This window comes from Ammospiza nelsoni, chromosome 2 (assembly GCF_027579445.1).
Source record: "Ammospiza nelsoni isolate bAmmNel1 chromosome 2, bAmmNel1.pri, whole genome shotgun sequence".
NCBI classification, from domain to species: Eukaryota; Metazoa; Chordata; class Aves; order Passeriformes; family Passerellidae; genus Ammospiza; species Ammospiza nelsoni.
The window spans coordinates 30,012,573-30,033,799 of record NC_080634.1 but is presented as its reverse complement, the minus strand read 5'-3'; the positions used below and the strand labels follow the sequence as shown (position 1 = coordinate 30,033,799).

At 40.6% G+C, this 21,227-nt stretch overlaps 1 protein-coding gene across 1 annotated transcript in view; it reads left to right on the top strand.

Annotated features, from left to right (window-relative positions):
* Positions 1-548: 548 nt before the first annotated feature.
* Positions 549-21,227, top strand: part of WARS2 (tryptophanyl tRNA synthetase 2, mitochondrial) — a 39,264-nt gene continuing 18,585 nt past the window's right edge. Inside the window, exons 1-2 of the mRNA XM_059466294.1 lie at positions 549-626; positions 20,578-20,835. Of these exons, the coding sequence (XP_059322277.1) occupies positions 573-626; positions 20,578-20,835 (312 nt within the window). The 5' untranslated portion in view covers positions 549-572. The remainder of the gene's footprint in view (positions 627-20,577; positions 20,836-21,227) is intronic.

Here is a 21,227-nt window from a genome sequence, read left to right as displayed (position 1 = left end):
TAATTTCGGTGCTTCTTGCTTTGGTTACCGGGCACAAGGGAGGAGACGCGGCACAAAGACTGGATTTGGGGACACGCTGTGTCTGAGGTGCTGGACAACGAGAGCTGCTTCTGCCTCGGCTTTCGGGCAGAGCAGAGCAGAGCAGACTGAGGGCAGAAAGCAGCTTTCCGGGGGTTTCTGCGGGGGCTGACTTTAGTTAGTTTGACAGGACAGGCACTGCCGCGCACTTTCCAGCAGCGGCCTGGCTGCGAATCTCTCCGTGGAACAGCGGCCGTGGGCAAGGCCAGGCAGCCGGAAGGATGCAGGGATGGAGGAGGCCTCGGACCGGACGCGCTGTTGAGAGGAGCCGTTCCAAGGGCACCCCGCAGGTGAGGCAGGAGCCATGGAAACCGGAAAGCGATGACCTTCACTCCCACACGGGCCCGTGCCCACGTCGCTGCCAGCGCCGCCCCTTCCCGGTAACCGCGCCCCGCCAGCGGCCGCTCCCGCACCGCGCCTGCGGGACATGCGCGGAACCTGCCCGGCTCCTGCCCCGTGTCCCTCCCCCCCGCCTCTTCCTTCCCGCCTTTGCCATGGCGACACCGAGTGGCCTGATCCGGGCCCTACACCGCGGGACCCTCGGCCAGGTAACCGGCCTGGGGCATCTCCCCCACCGCCTCCCGGTGTGCCCGGCCTGGGACGAGCCCCGCGCTCCGGCCGCGGCCGCCATCCCGCCCCGTGCCGCGGGCCGGCCCCGCGCATGCGCAGAGCGGGGGGCGCGGGGCGGGGCCGGGCCGGCTCTGCCGCCCCTCAGGGTGCCGCGGTCCCCGCCGGCATTCCCGGTTGTCTGTCTGTCCCTCCCGCTTCTCGGCTCGTCCCTCCCGCTTCCCAGCTGGTTCTCGCTGGCTCCGCTCAGCCGCAGGGCCTTTGACTCCGCGGGGCGCTCAGGAAGCGGGAGAGAGGGAGGCCTGAGCCGGCAAGAGCCGGCGTTGTGGGGGTCGCTCAAGCGCTGAGGTGCCGCTGGGGTTGTGCGCAGTTTCAGCCTTGGTCCTTGCTTCTTGCCTTTCGGTTTTAAATGCACCTACTGGCTACAAACTCCTGTCTTCTGCAGCAGGAAGGAAAAAAACAAACTTCATAAGTTTTTGAATGGATGTATGTCAGCCCCTCCCCTTGGTACTTACACGACCTCAGTAGGGTGTAGTGTTTGAATTTCTTTAATACATTTGGGATTTTCATTTTAACCCATAAGGAGCCTCCCCTCTTCTCATTTCCCCACATTCTATTAGAAAATTTAAATAAATGGGCAGCTGATTGCTTTGATTGTGTTTTGTAAGATAACTCCAAGCAATCAGCCAGGTCAGGTAAGTATATATTCAGTGTCATCTTTGTAGGCAGCCTCCTTCATAGTTTTAGATCTATGAATGGCTTGCCTTAGAAATCTAAATTTTTCTGTAGCTTGTAGCCTTGTTTTTAAAATAAGCGGAAGAATGCGATGACAGTAATAGTAACATTGCATAATTTTAGAGAATGTTTCCCCTAGTTGGACAACTGGCTTTTTCATGAAAATCTTGCTTTTGGCACGTCATCCAAATCCTGAATGGTATGGTATGTTTCAATAATGGAACACATTATTCAGAATGGTTGTCAGGGTAGATATGTCTCATGTTACTTGTGAGAAGAAATAGGGTCAGCAGAAGATCAAAGTTTCCTTTCCGTTTCATGGTGTAATCTGTACTGTCTGTGATTTTGCAGCAAGTGGGTTCTGTGACTCTCAGCCATGGAGTTGATATTTTGAGCACATCAAGCTGTAACACACACTAATGCACAAAAAGTTGGTGTATATGGTAGTGAACGGGGTAAACTACACATTTGCAGGACTATTTCAGAACTAGGATTCTTAACATTAAAAAGTCAAGGCATATTTCATTATGTTCTAGAACAGGTGATGACCTTGATTCTGCCCTTTCTATTGAGGAGGTAGAGTGAAAGCAAAAGAGGAAGAACCTGTTATGCCATATGAAGCTCTGATAACTGATATTTCACTTAACAGCTGTGTTCTTCCTATTAGTTGTTAGTGTGAGGCAGAAGTAAGGTTTCTGCTTAAATGAATTCTGAACCAAAAAATATATGTTTAAGACTGTGTTGAATTGTAGCAATATAGAAGAGCTAAAGAATCTCAGTGTGGCATCCTCAATAAGCTTGTTGGGTGTTTGCATGTCTTGAGGTGCTTTGATTTAATTTCATTTACATGTGCCTAAATCTTCTTCGGTTTCTCACACTTAAAATTTGAGTAGTTACCCTGCCCCTGTAATATGCAGCAAAGCAGGTCTGCCAAAGATACCTCAAACCACTCATTATTTTTAGAACTCAAAAGTTCCTTGAAAAATATTGAAGGGATTTGAATATACTTATCTTTCCTGATGCAAATGGTGACTCTTTTGGCTCTGTTCAGTATCACAACAGATGCCCTCCCCTGCTTTCATTCCTCCAGCAAAGAAATCTCAATTTTCTTGCATAATAAAGAAATCTGCTCTGAGTGAATACAGCTCATGTTGTATTTTAATATTTACTCTGATGTGCATTTCTTTGCCACCTCTGAGTCACCTATAAGGTCTAGATTACTTACGAGGTGCTTTATGGCCTGGTTGCTGTTGCCATGATGTCTTAAAGGTGTGATGGGTCTGAGAATGTAACTCCTTCCTGTTATTCTTTAAATGTTTAAATGTAAAATTTAAAAAAAAAAAAAAAAGAACCACAAAGTTAGTGTTGGCTCACAGAAGTCACGGAATATTCTGGGTTGGAAGGGACCCACATGGATCATCCAGTTCAGCTCTTAGGTAAAACCCCATATGGGGATTGAGGCTACAACCCTGGTGTTATTTGCACAGTGTTCTGACCAATTTTTTGTGGCTCAGGTCACCCACACTCAAGTAACAGCAGTAATTTAAGTTGTTCCTCTGGTGCTAAATTTGCAAGTCCAGTGTGCCGTGGGATTTTGTCCCTTTTCTCTCTCACTTGAAGTGCCCTCTTATGTCTATCTGGAAAGAATTGTACTGGACTTGAACTGGTACTTACACTGCATCTTCTAAAGAATTGAGGAGGAAAAATGGCTTCCTTATGTGTGCTGTTCCTGTTGCCAGACTGGACTCAGGAGTGGTTCAGCTACTACGGTAGACACTTTGGAACAGATCATGTATTTGCTGCCTGCTGATGAGGAATATTCAAATTTCAAGCTGGAAAAGTGTTTGCCTTCAAGCTTGAGCAGTGTGTCTACTGTCACCCTTATAGTTTTGATGTTTAAGTGTTCAATAATGCAGTCATAGTCACCAGAAGACATAATTTATGTGGCTTCAGCTTTGTTTCACTGTAGTGCACAGTTCATCCCTGTGCTGGATTTACCATGCTGTGGAAAAGTTGCTCTGTACATTTTGTGTTACATATCTCTAGCACACAAATATGTATGCATAATAAATGTGGCTAAGAAGAAAGTAATGTTTTCCTGGGGAGATTAATTACATTTGGGGTATCTTAACTTTTAAGAGCTTATTTTCAAATTCCCTGATTTACTGTTCTTCAGTGCTCTCTAAGCCAGGATTATAGAAAGTCATTTCATCAAGTCTGTTTCTTTGATGAGACACTCTTAAAAATGGCCACTGCAGGAACTCCAGGGAATTACTGATAAAATCATGAAAAATCCAACTATGGCATAACCTGTCAGTAGGAAAATGTAATCTAAGGTGAGTCAGTCAATTGGTGTATGTCCTGATGAAACATGGATTGGGTTTAGTCCTGGCTGCAAAGGGGAGGTAGAAGAATGGCAAGGTCTTGCTTTTGATGGTCTCATGCATCACTAGATGGCTTTCAAGACACTCAGCTGGAAAGACACATTTAGATGTTATTTGCCTTCAAGAAATCAGGAGTCTTTGGCTTAATTTTTCTTTTCTAGTATCAAAGTAGCTATCACTACTACAATTACTGTAAGAATACTCTAATACCTGTATTGCTTTTCTTCCTGACAATATCTTTTAAATAACTTGACATTTTGCTGCCTTTTCTCCTATCCTAATCTTCCTCTTTGGTAGGAGAGACCTTGCCTTGCCTCCACACATGATCTGTTACAGCGGCTGTATTATTGTTGCTAAGCTGTATATTTTGATGTCCTACAACCTTCATCTCTGTCAACTTCCACAAGAGTGATGCATCAGAAAGTGGATTCTCTGTTAGCATTATGTGGTACAGAACTGCATCTTCCATCCATAAGGGTTGATGTTTTTTAACATCAAAATCCTTTCCTCTTTGGTGCTAGAATTTAGTCTTTTTTTTTTTTTTTTCTGGCAGTCCAAGTTGGATTTGCTGTAATGAAACTCAGGACACTGACTCTAGTGCATGCAGGTCGTATAAAGAGAAAATTGGTTTGAGTCCCACTCTTCCAAGGATGTTGTTTCTACCTTTTGGTGAGTGTTGCACAGAAAATATCTCTGGTGAATGTTTAGTCAGGACCGCTACAAGTGCAGGATCTTCAAATCCAAGAAAGCCAATATAGTGGTAGTCTTAGCAGCTCATTTAGGAATGTATCTGCTTCTTTACCTGAGTCAATATCTATTAAAAAATACCACAGTATAGATCCCTGAATGTAGTTTCTCTGGTTTGCCTTACCGTTCATGACCAAAGGTAGTGCTAAAATCAAGAGGCCTTTACTGCGTTTTCCCCTGCTGTGGCAGCCTAATGAGTCTCAAGGCCAGTTAGACTAATCTGGCATGCCTTGCTCCTAACAAATCCACATTTGTTGTTCTTTTTCTCTAGTTATCTTCTAGGAAATTGCAAAAGATGGATTGTGTTCACTGAGTATTAATGCTAAGCAGACTACTTCACGGACTGCTCCTCTTTTCCTGTGTTTTTGAGGATGGGAATGCCATTTTTCCTTTTTTGGTTTTCTGATACTTTGCTGGGCTTCTGTGAACCTCAGTGATTCTGGCCAGTACTGTCAGTAGTTTAAGAGGAGATCTTCAGATTGTTTGGGTCTGGTGAAATTTGATTTACTTTTTTTGAGGAAGTGTTGTTCCTTCTGTATTCAGGTCACCTGATCACTGTTACTGTGCTAGTCATGTTAATGACTGGTCATGTTTCATATTTTTTAACAAAGATGGCTGTGAAAAAGGCAGTTAGGTAAAACTTGAAGGGTTGTTTTGGAGAAGACCATTAAAATGCTTTTTTCCCAGATTGCAAATAAAATCTTCAAAATTTTTAGCTATGGTTACCATATGGGGCTCCAGAGAAAGGAAGTAACTGAAATTACCATACCCTAATCCTTAAGGATTTCAAAGATTGTAGTTAAAACTACAGTGGGAGAGAGAGCTCAGTTTTCAGAATCGTTCAGATGTGTTATGAATGAAATGCAAACAATTTAAATGCATCCCTGTTCCCATATTGAATTTGTTGCTGTCACATAGGGGTCACTTTGTTAACCATTAATGAAATGGGTCCCCAGGTGCATGTAACAAGCTGCACACATACACAGGTTACTGCAGCAGGTCAACTTCAGAATGCCTGTCCAGACACTTGTAGGCTGAAATTGATGGATGAACAGGCAGATTTTTAAGTGCTTGCTCTGGATTTATGATTGTGACAATCCCCTGTGTTGCATCTCTTTCTTCTAGAGAGCATTAAGGTTGGAAGTAGCAAAATGCTTTTGACTGAGGGGAAAAAAGCTGGAAATGGAAATACCTCAATGTCTCCTGGTGTCCAGTATGGACTAGTTAAATATATTGTAATATACAGGAGCTTTAGGAAAGATCTAAGTGATTTGAGAAATTCTTTCCAAGTAAAGTAGCCTCTATGTGGATTCATTTGTAGAAATTGGTGCCTTTTATTTTTTATTTCCTATTTTCCTGAATTTTAACAGTTTTTACTATTGTTATTGGGCACAGATACTAAAAGTTATTTAGTTACTCAGATCCTTATGAAATCAACTAGATTTAGCAACATATTCCAGCCTTTGCATTAAAACTCTGGTGTCTTCTATTCGGGTTGGAGTGGAAGTTTTCCCTAATCAGTCATTTGTTTTTATTCTAATCACTAACTAGCTAAATAAATAAATAGGTAAACAATAGCTAAATAATATAAATATATTTAATCCTCTGGGGAGACTGGCTTAACTTTCAGATAAAGCAGTGGAATAGTTCTTTATGCAAGAATGAAATCATTAGCTTTTGTATAATTTTCAGAATGGAAGGCAAGTTAGTATACAGTGGCAATATACGTTTCTTGTATTTTCACTGAATTTGAGATATCTCAGGTTTCCACACAGATTTATTAGACTTGCAGCTGTAGAGAGACTTCTTGTGATCTGCCTTGCTTAGTGCCTTGTCCATACTGGATTTTGACCACTGTTGTAGCTGCACAGAGAGAGCCCCACTGTAAACAGACATGAAGGATCTTTGAGGCATGAACGGGTCCTATTCATTTCAGAATGGAGTTCTAACAATAAAGTCTGGCAAATATAGATTGTTTTAGCAGGAAACAGCCCTTTGTTCTGGCATCTTGTCAGGGCTTGGGTAGAGTCCCTCCATTCTTTCCCCCTCTGGCCCTTGCTTTTAGTGTCTTGACTAAGCCTGTTTTTTCTCTTGAGGAACTTCTGAGTTTATTAACATGTTTTTGTACAGGGAGTTTAATGAAAGATGCTACTCTGGCCATCGTGGATGTTGAAGTTTGGTGTGAATTTCTCCAGTGCATATGCTGAACAAGCGTTGTGAATCAGTCTGCAGCAGATCACCTCTGTCTCTAGACAGCAGACTGGGGTCCCATTTTAATGCTGGCTCATTGGCAGATAGAATTTCCATTTGCTAGTACAGCAAGTGCTATTCTAGACACTTAACAATTACTTTTTCCATGACACAAGTTGTGGTTTATACTGTGACTCTAGGGTTAGATGAACAAACATTTTGTGGAGTTGACTCAAATTGCAGCAGGATCAGAAGCTGAAGTGAAGAAAAACCCCAAGTCAGTTAAGTCACCTTAGATCATAATTTTTTTTAGTTTTGCTGTGTTTGTAATCAGTTAATTGAAATTGTTTTCCATTTGATTATTTGAGCCCTTGACTAGCAGTATCATTCTTGGAAGCCCCAACTCAGACAAATCACATAGCAGATTTTATAATTTTCTGCTGTATCAGGCAAATCTATATATCTACTGGATTGGATTAAATATATTTTTGCCCCTGAGATAGATACCCACCTTGAGAGTGCACTGAAATTCTTGCTGCATGGGAGAGGAAATAGATACATATTTGTATATATGTATATATACATATACATATGTATACATGCAAAATTAGATGATAAAATATATATACTTACTTTTTCATTTCCCTCATTCTTGTGCTGAAATGTGATGATTGCTACCAGAAATGAAATATCTGCTTTTACTTTTAGCTTCAAGTTCTTTGAATTATGCTAGGGCATGCATCTGCTTCTTGGAGCTGGCTGAAGCAATAGAGTGGTGAAGTTTACCCAATTGCTTCAGTGATGTCTGCACAATAACTGAATGAAGAATAAGTGTTGTGTGAAGTTTAAAATAAGGGTTTCCTCAGTTTTCATGGTGTTGCACGTAGTTCATGTTATAAGCCCTTCTATGCTTCATTTGTATTTGGATTACACTTTCATAACTCTTCAGACTAGGAATTTATTTTTGTTTAGACTACCTGTATTGTTTATGGATAAGTGGTTTGGAGCTTTACAGTACAGATTAGAGGGTGAATTAAATGTTTCTTATTGATATTACAAAGTGTGGTAAACCCATCTCATTCACTTACGTAGGTGGGTGTCAATATTTACATTTCTCTGCAGAAAGACCCTAGGGTTGGATAGGGCTATATTTCCATTTTTGAAGTGCAGATTTTCTGTAAGATTCTTCCAATTCCCAGAAGGAAGCTGAAAGGAGATGAAATTGCATGCATTCTCCATTCTGACAGATGGAACATGCATTGTTCTGAATCCCATCATTGTTGTTTCTGATTGCATACACTCTGTGACAATTAATTATTGTATATTGGTCTGCATAGTGTTGTCCTCAGTCTGGCTGACCTGTTAATCTCATTTGAAGGTTGTTGGAGAGCATTAAAAAAGAAAGTAAACTGCAAAAGTCTTCACAACTTCCTAGTCTCACCATCATCTTTTCCTTTTGCCAGGTGCATAGTTCTGACTTTGAAATCTGTGTGTGATAGCTGTACCTTGGGGAAGATATAGTAGTGTTTCCATGTTAATAAAAGATTCCAGGCTTCCTGATGATCTCACCTAAGATTCACATAGCAACTGTTGCTGTCATTTGCTTTCACACTTGTGGATGCTCCAATATCCCTGTCCTTTGGCAGTGAGATTGCTAAATGGCTTGTTTTGTCTTTATACATTAGTTGGGAGCAGTTCTTTTCAGAGATTCTGCCTTAATCCTATGTCTCATGGACATTCACTTCTCTGCTTACCAGCATTGCTTTTTACATGAAAAACAGCAAAGGAATACAGGGAGGTACAAACTTGTAACAACAGAACCACGTTATGCTATCCTTCCTAAATATAATCTTTTTATAGCCACATCAAAGTTACTTTCAAAGGTGGTCTTTGACTTGTCCTTGAATTGGGTTATCCATTTGCAAATATTTTTCTTGAAATCACATACTTGCCAAGATGTGGAAAGACTTTACTTAATAGGCATCCATAGGGTGCTTTCCGTTTGCATGGAAGAACAAAACAGTTTCAAACATTTCAAAGCCTCTTTGTTGCTTATGTAAAGGGAATGAGAGGTCCAGCCCTCTGAATTCCTGACTGAATCTCATTTTGCATCTCTGCTGGCAACAAATTAGCCCATGTAATTTCTGCAGTCAAGTTCACATTCTGCTCTTCATGCACTTCCACTGGAGTGTTTTGTTGGGTACTTTTTTTACGATATCTACATTTTAGGTCTTTGCAGAGTTAAAGCAATGTCAGCACTCTGACTCTTGTTCATCAAGCATTAAGCCAGGTCACAACAGCCAGAGGTGCTGTCACTCCTTCCAGAGGGATGTTTTCACAGTTGACCATGAAACATTGTAAGTCTCCAGTATTCAGAATACTTGCCAGTACCCAAAGAAAATGAAGTATTGTACATCTCTGGGATACTAACAGTAAAAGCAAGTGGTTTTTTTGACACTGATTTACTCCATGGGATGCATCCAAACTGGGAGTTGGTGATTTTCCTGGCTTTCTGTGGGCCAGTTTGAATAATACATGTAAGTTAGCAAGGAACATCTCGTCTCATCTCATCTCATCTCATCTCATCTCATCTCATCTCATCTCATCTCATCTCATCTCCTCTTTAGGACCAGCAAAACAGTGAGTGTCACACACTAACTAGGGAACTTTTCATTTGATGTTTCTAGCCTCAAGCTGTCTAATCAGCGAGTCACAGCTTGATTTCACCATTCTCATGTCACTTGGCTACATTCTCTTGACCTGAGCACAGATGAACACTTGTGTGTCCATTGTACCCCTCATCCATTGCTCATCTGTTCTTTGTCCTTTCTGTGGAAACAGCCCAGCCTGATGATTTCAGGACCAACCTGTGCTGTTAACAACAGTTTAAATGTAGTCTGTGAGTATTGTCTAGCTCCAGAAAACGTTTTTTAAATTCTCTAGAAGTCCCTTATGCAAGTGTGATTATTGTCTAAAAAACTTAAATTCATGGAATTCTCTCCAGCATAGACAAGGAGGATCAGCTGTAGCATTTTCTTTGTGCATGTGTGCATCATTTGGGAATTTACTGGGATTTCTACATTCTAAGGCCTCTCAACATCCATCAGGTGGTTTTAAAACTTTTCTATTCACCTGAGATGAATTTCATGCTGTGACCACAAGGTGAAAGTTTTTGAACAGCTGTGTTAATTTTGGCCCCATGTGAAACAAAGCCAACTTTTCCATGCTACAGGAAATTGCCAAATAAAATAATGGAGAGGAAATGAACTACTCTTTGAGTTTCTAGGACAATATTCTGAAGAAACGTAGTAATTCCAAACAAAAAGTATTTTTAAAAAAATATCCTTCTAGATGTAAGTTGATATTCTTTGTTTATATCCCACAGGGCAATCTTAGTAGCAAGCTGACTCCTCACTTAAAGAAAATATATAAAAAAATGCAATAAAATCTCTTTCAGCTAGAGGTCAGAGAAAGAGCAAGAGCAATCAGATGGTTTTAAGAGATTTGGATACTACTGTGATCAAAAACATAAAACTTCTCTAATTTCTCTGTGAGGGAAGTATTTAGTTGGGGGGGCATTCTTTAGCCTTTGTTTTGCTTCAAGATTGTTAACGTTTTGGTACTTAGAAGAGTGTAATATATTAAAATCACAGCAACCTTTCATATATCAAATAGTCTATAATTTATAAATATATTACACTTTTCACTGCATTTTGATAGTTCCACATGTATTTTGTAGCAAAATAAATGCTAATTGTTCACTTGTTGCTATTACATTTATTCTGTTGAGCAATGTATACTTCTAATTGTGGGCATGTACCAGTTTACTTGTGTTAAATGTTAACTTGTATTTCCCATCTTTCAACAACATGGAATGGTTTTTCAAAGCTTGTCAGTGTTCAGCAGCCGTCAGTGTTCAGCTGCTATCGGTGAAAAGGCCTCAATTCTTGCATTTTTGTTGAATGCAGTTAGAAGGACTTGAAATGCCATGAGATCCAATCTATCTAAATAAAATTCCAATTCCTTTTCCATCCTTTTTGATCATCTCACTTTGACTTTAATCACGCCTATGTAACATTATGGGCTCAGAGGGCTAGAACAGACCCTGTTTGGGGTGATCTGGTGTTTCCCCTGGCCCAAAGTAAAAATTAAGTGCCCATACATTTTTATCAACATACAACATATTTATTTATTTATTTATTTATTTATTTATAACAAAAAACCTCTCTAAGCATTCATCTGAAATGCTTTGTTTTTTCTTACTCTTGGAAACTTTTTTTACATTTGGTCTGAATCTTTCTTACTTCATCTTAAGCTCATTGTTTAATACCTTTTACTTTCACAGTCTTCCTTCCACTAGAATAAAAACACTTTGGACTTTCCTCTGTAGTCTTTTTTATTCAGGTCATTCACTGGACTTGATTGAACTTCTATGGCCTCTTTTTACCACTCTTTTGAAGACAGGACCTAAAACTATCCAACTTTTGCATCTTGAGGCCATCCTCATCCTGAGTAAAATGAGCAAATTGTTTTCTGGATTTTCATCCTATTCATATATTCCTGTGCAATTTTTGGTGTAGTTTATAAATGTGGTGGTTTTGCAGCTGCATGATATTGATTCATGCTCACCTTTTAAAATATTACAAACCTCAGACCCTGTTCTGTAGTTGTTGCCTTGACAGCTGTTCTCCTTCCTCTGTTTATGTGGTTGAGTAGACTTTTCTGTATAAATCTGTGTACTTTTGCCTGGTAAATAGCATACTGTTTTTTCAGACCATTTCTTTGCTTTGTAAAGATTATTTTGAGCCCTTATCATCCTTCTAATTTTGTTTTGTCTGCAAATTTAATGAATGCTCCATTTCATCATCTAGATTTTGTATTTTGAGATACAAAGATATCAAACTTACCAGCACAAAACCCTGAAAAACTGTATTTGATATATCTTTCCCCAACCACTGTAAGCCATCAATAGGTGCTGTTTTCAGGATATTTTTTTCTCTCCAGTTTCACCCCCAGCACATAATATTGTATTCGAGGTGCTATTTCTCTATCTTGTTGGAAACTGAGATAGTATTGGAATTGAATGAAAAGTAGGATGTAACCTTTAGTATTTCATTTCCATTCTAGCATCTCTTGTGCTGTTGCAGGCTATCAGTGTTTTTGAGAGGCACCAGTTCTTGAGAAATACCACTGTCTTCTGTTATTTCTGTAATTTCTTCGCAGTTCATTATTTGTTCCTGTATCTTTTCAGGAACTGAAGTTGAGCTGACTGATACAGAGTAACTCCATGAGGTTGCAGAGTGGAAAACGAGGTTCTCTGTGAGCTCCCAGGCCTGGTGCTTCCATGCCAGTGTGCTTTGTGGGGCTGTATATGGATCAGAAAAATACCAGACCTGATGGGTGCTTTGAGCAGCTGTTTCCAGGAAGCACCTGTGCCTGAAAACTTTAGTTGTTGCTGGTTCAACCACATTGTTCAACGAACTTTTTATATGGATTTGTATCTTAGGGGTGTTCTTCACAGTGTAGCAAAGGTAGTCCTGCTTATCCCTTTCCTTTTCCCTGGCACCATCTCTTCCAAGCAATGCCTGCAGTACTGGAACTGTCAAATTTTCAGCTTTTGAGCATTGAGTGTATCATCTGATGGTTTTGGAAGCAGCATGTATCAATCTGACCTTACTTTCCCGCCTTGCCTGTCTGGCCAGAATGTTCCTGCTGATGGTTCAGGCTAAGCTCCTGCTGCAGCTTTCTGTCAGTGAGGCACTAATTACCTTCCTTATGTCATAATTGTTAATAAATATTATTATAAATTCTTTTAGCCTTTCACCTACCCTAGGTGAAATTAACTCATAAGATCTGCAGTTAATGTCTATGTTTAGATAGTTTGATTGAAGAAACTTCATTGCTTCAGCTTTAAAAAGGCAAGTAAATGGTTTGAGAATCATCAATCAGGGTTAAGGTTGCATCAGGCACCATCTGAGGCCATTAATTGCAGTTCTGTGCACACCCTTGAAACCCAGGAGGTGCAGAAGTAGTGCATGTTTCAGTGTGTGTTGGACCTGCTCTGTAGCTGGGTTATGGCTCAGCTCTGAACAGGAGCTCTAACATGCTGTCCTTCAAGTTGATGTGGAGAACTGTAAGGAGCGCAGCAGGAAAAATGAAAACCACCAGGCTGTGTCCTTGCTCAGGAAGGCATTGTGGTTTAGGGTAAAGTTGGTGGCCACTGTTGGCTGCATGCAGACCCAGTGCTTGGTTCCTCCACCAGCTCTGCACAAATGTTAGCACAGGTTCTTGTCCCAGCCCCTGCAGAGCACTGGAGCCAGCTCTTCTGAGCCAGGAGGCTGCTGGCTGTCTCCAGGCCCCTCACCAGAGGTTATTCCCTGTTCCACTCCCCACGGTGGGGAGGGTGCGTGGCTGCCTCAGGTCTGGAGGAGCCCTGTGGTGTGTGGCGGCAGAGCCGTGGCAGCCTGGCTGTAGATAATGCTGGGGTCTGTCAGTGCAGCTGTCATTAGCACCCCGAGTGGCGCGTGGGGCTCATAAAGCAAATGAGAGAATCCACTTGCGGGATGCAGCGAGCCACATGAAAGGAGCCATTTGCTGAGTCATCTGTACCAAGGCAGCGTGAGAGGGCAGCCTAACCCAGCCGCAGCTTCGTTGAGTTCTTTTGCTAGCCCTAGAGGGCAGAGTTAAATTTATAGGGTGGGGCTAGTATGTGCTGTAAATGTTCCTCCTTCCAATGTGTTTTTCATTTGAAATATAAATATTAAAGTCCTACTGAAGTTTGAGTGCATTTGACATTCAAGAAAGGGATACTAGGCAATTCTGTTTAAATCTTTATTTAGTTCAGTTTCTGGGCAATGGGTTAATCTTTACTCAGAAGCTATTTATCTGAAAACTTGCTCTGGTATAAATATGTTTCTTTCTAATTTAATGTTAGATCTTTAGTCTCTCATTTTAAGAATTAAGCGTGTTGAAATAGCATTTGCACCAGATGAATTTGGCATATTAAATTATCAGATCAAAATAAGCATGTTTAAAAGTTTCTACAGCAAGTTTGCAGAGAAGTAATTGCATTAAAAACAATAAAGGAAACAAAGTATGTAATACATATGCTGCTCCCAAGTTTCCCTTTTCCTTCATTTTTTTTCTTTCTGTAACAACATTAATACTTAAATTGTCCCAATTAGGCTTTAAAATTTATGCTTTAGCTTGTAAAATGTGACTCGTCTGGCTTCCCTTCATTTTGCTGCTTAATAACTGTCTCAAGACATGTTTTGCTAAGCCAGTGTTAACAGATGAGCATATTATTTTAGCAACCAGAGCTTTGAAGTTGCAAAGTATTAATAAGGGAAATAAAAAAATTGTAGACAGATGCAAAAGATGCAGTAGTTGGTGACTTTTGTCAGCCAAAGAATTTCTTTTGTCTCTGAGGCTGGAGCAAGGTTTTGGTTGTGTTGTTTTCGTTTTATTTTTCTTCCCTTTTTGATCCCTGTTGAGAGGATCTTCATGTTAGAATTTTCAAATTTTCCAGTTTTTGTGTTCTATGCATGTCTGTGTTTGCTTATGCTGCTCTTTCTTCCCTTTGACTTCTACATTTTCTTTTCATCTGGCAAATTTGAACTCACTTCAGCTTGGGGCAGCTGGGGCAAAATGAATCCCCACGAATAAAATTATAACAAGAAGAGCAAAGTCTGTGAATGATCCTTTGCTGTTTCCTGAGCCGTTCCAGCATCATTAATCAGCGCTGGTGCTGTGGAGCCTTGTGGTGTGTTATGTCGCCAGCACAGCAGCTTCTCCGTCCCTTTCCCCCACCCCCTGCGTGCCTACACAGTGGGGAAAACTAGAGAGGGAAGCCATCAATCTTCCCTGTCCTACATGTCAGCAGTGATTCTCCTGTCGACTTCCTGCTCTCTCTGTCGTGCCCACCACCTGTGTTTAGAATTAGCTCTGATGCTGTGGATCTTACTTGGCTCTTCACCTGTTCTGCCCCGAGTAAATGGCTGTTCAAATAAAGCAGAGCAGCTAAATGCTGTGGCATGTGAATGTAACCATTGCTGTGGCTTGGGAGGTGATTTCTGTTGCAGCTGCTCTTGTAGTACTGTCATAATTTTCTGTAACATTGTGAGGTTTGGGTCTAAAATCTCCTGCTTTTGTTTCAGCCCAGGGTGAGTTTGTGAGTCAGTATTATATAGAAATTAAAATATTTATTAGTTATATTATAGATGGAGGCATAAGCCTATCTCTCATCTGTTAGGCTGCTGATATAAAGTCATTAACAAAGTCCAAAGAAACTAGTTAGTCCAAAGCTTTGTCCTTACCTTCAGTCACTCCAAGGATATAATTGGCAAAAGCCTCCTTTGAATTTGATTTTGTCTGTCTCCCTATGACTGGGTAGATGGAGAAGCTGACAGGCACCGCCTCTGTATTTCTAGGGCAGGATTAATGTGATCATTTAATGGTTTGTTGTGTTAAACAATAGGTCTTAACTAGACTCCAACCAGCCACATTTTTATGTATGCTTTTATGTAATTTTATAACATGCCCGTGCCAAAATAAAAAGAGAAAACAATCCTGAGAATTGTTTGTTTACTGGCAGCTTTCTCGTACTTCCTTGAATGGCTACATTTCTCTGGTTTTAAAACCCAAAAGAGACTAAAGCATAGGCATAAGGTTACCCTATAATTGTAGCTTGTCTGCTGTCATTTCAAGTGTGTGATGGCAATATTTATGTGGAGTTGTAAAGAAGAGAGATTCTGAAAACCTAAGTTTTGTGAATGCTTTCACTTGATTTTATTTCTGTAACTCTTTGTGAAGGGGAAACTATTTTACAACTCATTTTACTACATATTTGAGATGCAGTTTTTTCTTGACTGTACCAGGCAAGTATGTGTATCCAACAGGTAAATAAATTCTTGTGTTCAGCAGTGTCAGAATTCATAAAGCTAAACATGAAATATATAGCCAGGATACCAAGAATTGTCTGTAACATGGGATGCTTGGATCTGCATGGATGTTTTCCTTAATCAGCTTTGGTGTATCTTCCAGTTCTGGCACATCTGTCTCATGAGAGGGAATTATTGTGGTTTTGACTGCTGAATTGAGTCCTTGACAGTTGTAGCTCACCTTCCCTACAGAGAAAAACTCTGCTTTGGTCCAAGAGAGCAGAATTGGACTTTTGGAAGCTGTCATCTTTCTTGTTTTGCATTGAAAATGGCTATGGCCATGCTACAGGAGGGCAGGATGAGACTTTAGCCATCCTACTCTGGGATAAGGATGAAATGCTTATTCCTGATTATTTGTGAGCATTTGGATGTTGATATCTTTTCAGTATAAGGAATGGCAGTTGTTGATCTCATGACAAAAGGAAGGTTAAGTGAGAGAACACCTGAATCTTAACAGGTTTGGGACCAAGCTTCATTCGGTAATGCAGCTGAGAAATGCACTGTGGTGTTTAGAACTGCCCTGCAGAGGTCTTTTAGAGAGAAAACAAAAGTAGTAGGTGCTAAGTCACCTGTCAGATGCAGCACTCGTAGCAGGCATGAGAATTAACGTGCAGCACTGCTGGTGTAGGTGCACACACCACACAGAGTTAAACATACGAACAGCAGGCTCACACTGTGCTTACTACAGATGTCTGAATGAGTGAGTGCCTGTGGGCTGGAGCTGCATGTCTTGTGGCTTTCACTCTGCTCCGTTGGGAAGTCTTCACTCCTTTTGTTTTTATCCTTTTCCAGCTCCAGTACTTTGGAGCACACAGCTCCCATCCCCTGACCTAAGAGCTCCATTGAAGTGCATTCCAGCCCCATGATTTCATGGTACCAGGCAGAAGTCCCCTGCCACGCTGCTATGCTGCCCGCTGCTTCTCACGGAGTGAACAAACAGGGAACATAAACTCTCTCCAAAGGAGCAATGTTCTTTGTATATTTTTAGTGCAAGAAATCCAAGATTCATTTGAGGGTGTTTTGTGTGGGCTTTTTTTAATATAGACTTTTGCTAACACAATGGAATATTTCATGCCACCCTGTTTGCTGTAACTTCTCGTGCTTTATGTTGTTAAATGGAATCAAAGGAGTTAAAGATGAAAGACTCCTAGTCAACTGGTCCCTCAGCTGGGAGCCAGAATGGGTTTGTTCTTTGTAATGGATTTGCTAATGCTTTACTCAGGTTCAGCCTAGCTCAGTTTTCATTATTGGAGTTACTTATTTCTGTGAATTCTCTACTTCAGGTTAAGTAATTGCTGTGCTTAAACTGAATATAATACTGCTACTGTTTGCTTCTAATGTTTCACTTGCTATTTATTGACCTTATACTGAACAAACCTTTTGTATTTGTTTACCATTTGAACATACAAAGCACCATTAAAGATATCATGCTTGCCTTCACAGGTATTCTCTTTAATGGATAGAGAACTTGATTCTTTCTTTATATGAAACTGTGTCCATTTGACATTGTACATTGTGTATTTTCTTTTCAACACGTAGTGTGTCACCAGATGCTAACTTATGTAGTACTGTAACAAACCTACCTTTCATTAGCTCATTGTTAGCCTTTGAATTTTTGGAGTAAGTACAGTATTTGAACATACAGTTTATGCTGAGACACTGATGTCTTATATTTTCTTGGTGAAAGACATTCTCAGACTGCCTGTTTAAATGTCACTATTGCATTTTTATGTATTGAGTGTATTATACTCACATTAAGGGACACAATTTTGCCAATACATCCAATATGCTCATAATAACATTATCTACAGACTGGACAGTGATCTGAGAAGTTGAAAAGGCAGATAATGAACCTGTTATGGGACACATCCAAAGCAAGGACTGCAGCTGCAAGGGAACTGAGTCTGCCTGACTTGGGGACCAATAAAATTTCTAGACAGAACTGTTCTCCAAGGGCTCAGGGTGTTGGCACTTCTTGGGTCAAGGTACCGGCATATGAGCTGATCTGTGCTGAGTGCACAGAAATTCCTGTGCCCTGGTATGACACACAGTTACCCCAGGGGGTAGAGCTGCTCCTGCACTGAAGTAGCACCAGCTTCAAGTCCCAGGGAAAAGAAGCAGTACCATCAGGAGACATGACATGTCAGGTGATGCTGTCTTTTACTAGACTGAAGTTGGAAGATGTGCAAGTTTCTGTACTATGTTTTAATTTATCATCCGAAGATACTGTAATTGATGTGGGTCCGTAGTGGATTTCTGGCACGATGACATTTCTTAGCTTTTATAACCGTGCAGGTAGAAAACATATTTTGTATGAAGTGACTGGAGTCAAGGCAGTAATAGCTTAATTAGTAATAATAGTAATCATCTTAACATGGCATTCTCTGTGCCTTCTTACAGTAAGAGCTGTATATCAAGAGCTGTATATAAGAGCTCTTTGGGGAAGCAAGGGGTGTAAAGCACAAGTGGAGGAAGAAATGAATGCAGGAGGGATGAAATAAGAAAATGGAGAGAAGGGCTCTAAGAATTATGGTCTGTGAAGAAGAGTGTTGTTAAACAAGCATATAAATGGGCACCAGAAAACAACCAGTTCTGTGGGGAGAAGTAATTGTGGGAAGGAGCATCAGGATTTGAACTTAGTGAGCGGAGATACAGACGTGAAGGAAGGTTATGTGCTCTGACAAACAACCAACTGTTCTGGGACCCCAGCAGGGGTAGAACACCATGTTGCTGGTCAACTATTTCCTCCCTGACTTCTTATTATCTTAGTTAAGAAACATAGGAAGCAAAAAACAAATGTTATGCCTGTGAAGTACCCATTGCGTTTCCTAGCAGCTGCTCTAGGCCTGTAGTAATAGAAGTACAGCTCTGAAGTCTAGTGAATCCCAAGTTTCTATAAGACTTCATCTCATTTATACACATTGGAATGTTGAATGCCTCCTTCTGCAAGAGAGCACCTGGCCCTTCTCAGTGTTAACAGGAAGCTGGCTGCAGTCCTGGGCCAGGTAGTGGCTTAGTGGGAGGTGAGTGGATTCTGTGAGGGGTGAGAAGTTCTCTGATATAGGTTCCTAGGAAAACAAGGAATCAAATGCCAAGTGAGAGATTGAGTATCATAACTCCATTTTTGTGTAATGAAGAAAAGAGACACATGGGTGGGTGGTCAAGGACTGAAACACAAGGACTGGAAGCTGGAATTGCTGTTGGAAGAAGTGGTGTGCTTTTCGTTGCTTCAAGTGACTACCTTGAAGCTCCTGTGCTGGAGCTTCAAAATACTTAAAAACTGAGTCAAGAATATACTGGAAGTCAAGAAGATATTTGGGATTGGGTGAAGGGTTGCTATCAAGACTTAAATGTGTAGGCATTTATGTGAGCAGGAGAAATTAGCATGACAGCTAGCCCAAAGCTGCTCTTGGTATGTCAGCTCAAACACTTAAACATTGGGTAAGAAAATTGTTTTGATCTGAAAAACAAGCTTACTTTAGAAGAAAAGAGAATTTTCCAGCAAATTTAGAAAGAAATAGTCTAGGCTTTTCTGAGCTATACATCATGCTTAAAATTGAAAAAGTCCTATTCCACTTGGAAATACTTTCTCATTAATATTTCTCAAGTCTGAGTCAAAATGAATTAAGTCAATTCAAAGTCCTTTTTTTAATAGTTAAAAGTAATGGTACTTGGCCTTGACTTTTACTGCCATTTTGTGTGGTTTAATAGTTGTGTGACTTTTTTTTGTCCCACACATTTGTAAGAGATTCACAGAAAAGAAAACAGACTACATCAGTAAATAAATGCTTCCTGCTAAGTGATAGATGTTGCTCATAAAACTTAGCAGGAAAAAAAACTGTGCAGCCACAGGCACAATGAAGTTGATGATCCTGCCACACAACTGAGTCTGAGGATTTGTATTGTATTTGCTGTGATGGGGAGGGACCCGCATTTATAAATTGAGCGGTCTTGCACGCTCTTGCAACTTGGCATGTTGCAAACATTTTCACATAAAACATTGCTGAGCTACTTCTGAATATGGTGGAATTCTTTGGGAAGGTCAGGGAGGTAATTGATCATATGCTGACAGCTCAGGGCTCTGAGAAAATGGTCAGATGGAGGGCTGGGATGCAGGAAAACAAATTTTCTAAGATGGTAACTGTCACTTAGCCAAGCTATACATGTTTCAAGCCTTTTAATCTTTGCTCACAACCTCAACTTCTTAGTCTTTTTTTGTTTTTGCTGTTTCTCTGTGAACTCTTTTCCAGTGTTGGTCCTGATGCATGAACAGTATTCCAAGTGCAATCTTGAGCTGTAGCCGTGTTTCTTTGTAGAGATCTTTTAGAAATTCTATTGCTACCAAAATGGGGAGTTTCAGAACTTTGATGATCTCTTTCATTATTCTTTGACCTTTGGGTCAAGAAGTAGGTTTCTTTCAGGAGCTGCTCAAAATGTTCTTTGCAGCTAGAAAAATAAGACTTCAATATTCATGGGAGTTAAGATGGCAATCTACTGGGACATTGCATGAGTTTACAACACAAGTATTTGACTTTCTCTACTCTGTGACCCTAAGTTTCTGTATCAGAGTGGATATAGAAACTGAAGTGTGGATATAGAAACTAAAGAGAAACATACAGCTTTGGTGCAAAAGAAATGGAAGAATCTACCTCTTGCTTTCTGAGACCAGCTTTTCACTAATCTTGTTTACAGCTGTATTTTTTTTTTGCATATGCAATCTGACAGATTAAAATTGTGGTAGTTGTTAATCTCTTTGCTGTAAGATAGAGCATTTAACTGACTTACTGCAATTATTGATCCTGAGGTCATTTATACATTAATACACTGAGAGGTGGGGAGAAGAGACACGCATAAATGAGGCTTTTAAAATTACTTTAAAATATAAAAGAATCTGTCAAAAAAATGTGTGTGTTAATCTTGCCAATGCTTTGTCACAGAACATGGTCATGGATCGGATTTTCTCTGGTATCCAGCCGACTGGGACCCCTCATCTGGGTAACTACCTTGGAGCCATTCAGAACTGGGTGAATCTGCAGGAAGAGTGCAGCTCAGTGCTCTATAGCATTATGGACATGCACTCTTTCACCATGCCCAAGGAGCCAGCTGTCCTGCGCCAGAACATCCTGGACACCACTGCTGCCATCCTTGCCTGCGGGATTGACCCCAACAAGTGTCTCCTCTTCCGGCAGTCACTGGTGAGTGCTCCTGTTGTGTTGGATTTGTTTCTGATTAAGTGGCTTTCCACAGGTCTTAATGAATGAGTGCAGGATTACTGAACTCCTTAATCGTGTTTGTGTTGGTGGACCTAGAAAATGTTAGCAGTGTTGGATTTTAAACTTATCCCTTGCTGCAGTTTTGAAATTGTGAATGCTGCAACCATGACTGAGAAGCCCATTTAGGGATAAGTACACTAAATTTCTGAAGCAGATCTAGGAGTTTGTACAGATTATGAGTAATATACTTCAAAGACCTCTTAGAAGACCACTAATTTGTCTCTGCATCACTTTAATCACAAAAGGTTAACTCATAAATGCATAAACACGGCCTGTGTTTATGTGGAACCATAAAGGTAAGGAAAACATGTTTC